Source organism: Cebus imitator, unplaced genomic scaffold (genome assembly GCF_001604975.1).
Source record: "Cebus imitator isolate Cc_AM_T3 unplaced genomic scaffold, Cebus_imitator-1.0 Scaffold324, whole genome shotgun sequence".
Lineage (NCBI taxonomy): Eukaryota > Metazoa > Chordata > Mammalia > Primates > Cebidae > Cebus > Cebus imitator.
Window position 1 is genome coordinate 1,676,804 of NW_016107639.1, and position 5,356 is coordinate 1,682,159.

The following is a 5,356-nucleotide window of genomic DNA, read 5'->3' on the forward strand; positions in this document are numbered from 1 at the left end:
CCAGGGACAGTGACCGCCTTCCCCGTGCTCCCAGCGACAGTGCCCGCCTTCCCCGTGCTCCTAGCGGCAGTGCCCGACTTCCCCGTGCTCCCAGCAGGCAGTGCCCGCCTTCCCCGTGCTCCCAGCAGACAGTGCCCACCTTCCCCATGCTCCCAGCGGCAGTGCCCACCTTCTCCGTGCTCCCAGGGGCAGTGCCCGCCTTCCCCCTGCTCCCAGCGGCAGTGCCTGCCTTCCTCGTGCTCCCAGCAGGCAGTGCCAGCCTCCCCCGTGCTCCCAGGGACAGTGACCGCCTTCCCCGTGCTCTCAGCAGGCAGTGCCCACCTTCCCCTGTGCTCTCAGCAGACAGTGCCCCATCTCATCCAGCTGTGTGGTCCTTCGCAGTTTAAATATGGTGTCTGCGAAGTGTGAGTGTTTTTCTTGGCTGGGAGAGGTGAGGCATCCTGACCAGGCTTCTCGGTGGTTCCCCCAGGTGCTGTGTGGCGGGGCGTACACTCCCTGCCCCCCGACCTGCTCTCTGGTTCTTTCATTTACTGATGTGTCCTTTTCCTGCATAGGGGAAATTAGCACTTGTGGTGTAAGTTTCATTTTTCAGGAACTTTTCTCACATGTTCTCACTGAAGCTATACGGTCAACTGCAGATTGGTTAGGATAATTTTAGCACTACCTCAAGGACCTGGGGCTCAGAATGGAAAAAATATAACTGGTGTTTAAGAGAAAAGCTGTGTAGCCAGACTAGAGGGACAGAACTGAAGGACAGTGTCAGAAGTGAGATCAAAAAGCCATCCCCCAAGTCTCGATGAAGATGCTGTGCTGTAGACAGAAAATAGGCATCGGTCTTCCTTGCTCTTTGGAAGTCTGCAGGGCTGAGACTCGAAAGATTTGATACACATTCGAGATTGCAGTAGGAAGTATGTCATGAGGCTATATCTGGTTTCAGAGTAATTGTTCATGTAGGAATTCAAAATTACAAGAGGAAATTTTGACTCAGGAAGTTTAGATTGCTAGACTTAATTGTTTTGTACAGCCAAAACGTTGAATGAATAAGTATGATTAACAAGAGAAGATCAGCCAGTGTGGTGCCGTGTACCTGGGATCCCAGGAACTCAGGAGGCTGAGGCGGGGGGCTCACTGGAGCCCCAGAGTTCATGGCAAGACCCGTCTGTACTGGACATGTGAATGAACGAGCAGATGACCCATGCATGTCACTGTAAATAGTAGTCAACTTACCTCAGTCTACTTCTTACTTTATATGTGCTAGATTACTAGTTTATTAAAGTAGTCAACATCTCTTGTAGTAAAATTTGGATATTTACATTAATTATTTGCTAAGTTATATGACTTTCTCGAGTTCTGCTCTTTATTCTTTACATGATGCCAAGAACTCCGAGGTGGTTTTCAGCTGGACCTCACTGCATTTCCTGAGTCGCCCTAAGGCTGCTGCAGGGCCGGCTCTTCAGCCTTGTCATCATAGTATCATGATCTTCAGTCCAGTAAATGAATATAAGTCTGTAAAATAAATAAAAAGCACAAATCTTAGACCTTGAGAAGAGCCCCAGGCAGAATGTGCTTAAGCAGATAATCGGTACAATGTAGAAGTTTTTCTGTTTTGTTTCCAAAAATGAATATTTCAATATAATACATAAGAAATGAGAAATTCAGCTAATGAGAATATGACTTGAAGTTCTTTGCTGTTGTGTATATCAAACATCTTGTTACATATTAAATATCCTGAGATTTTACTCTATTATCTAGGGATATATAAGATGGGCATGGGTATGCAGTTTTTAAATATAAAGTTACTACTATTTGACATGCTTTATTTGACATAAACAACTTTTGTCTTGACTATGGGCCATTTACCCATTGAACCTCTGCTTCCAACTGAAAAACTAGCAAACTACAGTAAAGGTCTTCATGAACCTCCTAGCCTGGCAGACCCTGGTCGTGTGCCGCCTGGGCAGACCTGTGTGCTTGGTGCGGAATGCTGTGTGGACAGCGCCTTTGACACTCACGGCGTGCCGGGCGGGGTGTTACTCACGTGCCGCTGTATCTGCACATCACTGTGATCTCACCTGTTTCAGCTCAGCAAGCTCAGATACCGTTTGGTTGTGGTTGAAAGTACGGAACGTGACCTTGTTTCAGTCTGCATTGCCTCCTCTTCTGCAGCCATCGCCACCATCCTCCTCCAGAGCTGATCCATCTTCCTACACGGAAACGCTGTCCATCTCCCCACCCGCTTCCCCCAGACCCTGGCACCCACAACTACTTGCTTCTCTATGGATTAGATGGCTCTAGGGACCGCATGTAAATGGAATCACACAGTTTGTGTCCTTTCGTGACTGGCTTCTTTCACTCAGCACAGTGTCCTCAAGATTGATCCACACTGCAGTCAGAATTTCCACCCTTTTTAAGGCTGAGTAATACTCCATCATATGTCTGGAGCACATTTTGCTTCTCCGTTTGTCTGTTGATGGACACCTGGGTTGCTTCCGCCTTTTGGCTGCGGGGAATAAGGCTGCTGTGAGATGCCGGGTTTGAGCATGTCCTTGTCTTGTTAAGGCTCACCAGCTGCAGTTGCTTCCTAGGTATGGATGCTAACAGGCGACAAGCTGGAGACAGCCACTTGCGTGGCCCAAAGCTCACGCCTGGTGCCTCGGACACAGGACACTCACATCTTCAGACGGGTATGTATCTTAATCACTTCGAATTTTTGAACATTTGTCTCACAAATAAAGCCTGTCATTTTTGTCAAGATAGCTATGTAGTTATTTATTAATATTAATCACTAAATATCTTTTTTAAAGAAATATTGTAATTGTTAATTTATGAAAGCATGTAAAAAATAGATGTTTTTAGACACATATATCAATTGTGATCAAAAGCTGCTTTTTGGCAGCGTGAACAAGCTCTAAGTTCAAAGGTGTTTCTCGGTTATACCATTATATTATTTTTTGCTATTTTTAAAGAGACATACTGCAATCATTTTCAATTTGTGAAAATGTATATTGATGAAAAATTACATTATTCTACCTTTTATACATATTACATGTTGTCCAGAGCTGCTGTTGTGAAACAAGCCATAAATACAAAATAGGAATATGTTCTTAATTGCTGCCATTTTCAGAACAAGTGCTGCCTTAATTCGTTCAAAGAAAATTAGTAGAAATGATCTAGGTTTATGTGTTTACTGTAGGTATTAGTTATGACTAAATTTAATTCAAACAAAAAATAAAAATTTCTTGGGTCTTGATTCATAGTGGGTGAACAGACATTCTGTGTCTGTGTCTGCTCTAAATGAAGCACTTGTACCTACAGAAGGAGTTATTTGAATACAATTTACATGTAAATGTAGTGTGTTTTGAAGCATCAGAATCGCAAATTAGGCCCTGAAGACTACTATTTGCAATTAAATTATTAATGCTTCTGATAAAACTTCAGATCAATTTTTGTTGACTTTTCAGTGTTATAGCACCACAAATTAAATTTTTCACAATAAAACCTACCTATTTAAAGATGAGTCTGAGATTGTTAATTTGAACCACATGAAGCTTTTAATTTATTTCAGTCCTATTATTAGGACTATTAATATATCATTTCTTTCATGCTCCATAAAATCTCTGCAGAAAGAATGTGAAAAAACAGTTACATTGGCTTTTCGATATGTTTTTTGTTCTAAAATGAATGATATTTCGAGATTATGACTTAATTTTACTCCTTTAGGTTTTTTAAAAAATCCCTCAGACACTGAATAAAAACCAATGGAATGAGTTGAAACCCATGGCAGAGACAATGCAATTAAGCATTTTGCGTTATTTGACCTGTTATGGAAAGCAGTGTGTTTACATAACACCTTGGTTTCAGACCATCCTGGCTGTTGCCCGGTGTGTGGCGATGAGCAGCGCATTCCCTGGGCTCTGGTGCTCTGACGGGTGGGCGCCTCCTTCTACAGAGAACTCAGTGACTCAGCAGCACTGCCCCACACCAGTGCACCCCTGCCTGTCACTCTGCTAAATAATCACCTCATGGAAATTACAAGAAAATTCTTCATTGTTATCATCATATGTTAAGTTAAAGGAGTGTGGTAATAAAAGCCAATTAATTACCCTCCCGAACTATCCAGAAGGTAATTATTAACTTGTAGGCACCCTTGACGTAAAATCTGCTCAGAGCGGTGATTCCGCTGCATTCTTCACTGTAAGCGTCCTGCTGCAGTTGCTGAGAGGGTAGACACCCCCAGCACTGCCAGAGGGACTGGAGAGGACCTTCTTCTAGGTCCAAATACTGAAGCTCCTTTGCTTTTAGGTAGTAAGCCCAAAACATTCCACTGTGACTCTGCAAATCATGCCCTGTCCTCTGTGCCTCTAATTTAGACAACATTTTAATTGGGGATTCTTTTTTCTCCCTTAATGGAGGTAACCAGTCGGGGAGAGGCACATTTGGAGCTGAATGCATTTAGAAGGAAGCATGATTGTGCCTTGGTTATATCTGGGGACTCTCTGGAGGTAAGGCTGGACCCTGAGTACATGTCTTTCTGTCTGTGTCTCTGAGGCAAAGATGGACCCTGAGTGAGTCCATGTGGTCTGTCTGTCTGTCTGTCTGTCTGTCTGTGTCTCTAAGGCAAGGCTGGTCCCTGGCCGAGTGTCTTTGTCTGTCTGTCTGTCTGTGTCTCTGAGGCAAGGCTGGTATCCTGAGTGGGTACCTGTCTGTCTGTGTGTCTGTGTGTCTGTCTGTGTCTCTGAAGCAAGGCTGGTCCCTGTCTGTCTTATTTGTGTCTCTAAGGTAAGGCTTAGAGTGTCTGTCTATCTTTGTCTCTGAGGCAAGGCTGGTATCCTGAGTGGGTACATGTCTGTCTGTCTGTCTGTCTGTCTGTGTCTCTGAGGTAAGGCTGGACCCTGAGTGAGTACATGTCTACCTGTCTGGCTGGCTGGCTGTGTCTCTGAGGCAAGGCTGGTCCCTGGCTAAATGTCTGTCTGTCTGTCTGAGGCAGGGCTGATTCCTTTGCGAGTATGTCTGTCTTTCCATTCCCATGCACCAAAGGTTTCTTGAGGAAGTGCTTTTGCCCGTTTGTGCAGTTTTGAGGCACTTTTCCATTTCGCAGCAGTGGACACAGTGTCTGCCACTCTGGAAAGCAGCTGCAGCCTGGGAAGGTGTCAGGGCTGGGTCCCGGTGATTGTTACTCCTCCTTTAGACAGGGAGAGCCTGGAACGTTCTGCAGGAGGCCTGGGGGGAGCCTGGAACGTTCTGCAGGAGGCCTGGGAGAGAGCCTGGAATGTTCTGCAGGAAGCCTGGGAGAGAGCCTGGAACATTCTGCAGGAGGCCTGGGAGAGAGCTGGAATGTTCTGCAGGAGGCCTGGGG

General features: G+C 45.1%; 1 protein-coding gene across 1 annotated transcript in view; it reads left to right on the forward strand.

The window, feature by feature from the left end:
• ATP9B (ATPase phospholipid transporting 9B (putative)) overlaps positions 1-5,356 on the forward strand; it is a 294,182-nt gene that overhangs the window by 243,392 nt on the left and 45,434 nt on the right. Inside the window, exons 20-21 of the mRNA XM_017504545.2 lie at positions 2,586-2,684; positions 4,413-4,502. Coding sequence (XP_017360034.2) covers positions 2,586-2,684; positions 4,413-4,502 — 189 coding nt within the window. The remainder of the gene's footprint in view (positions 1-2,585; positions 2,685-4,412; positions 4,503-5,356) is intronic.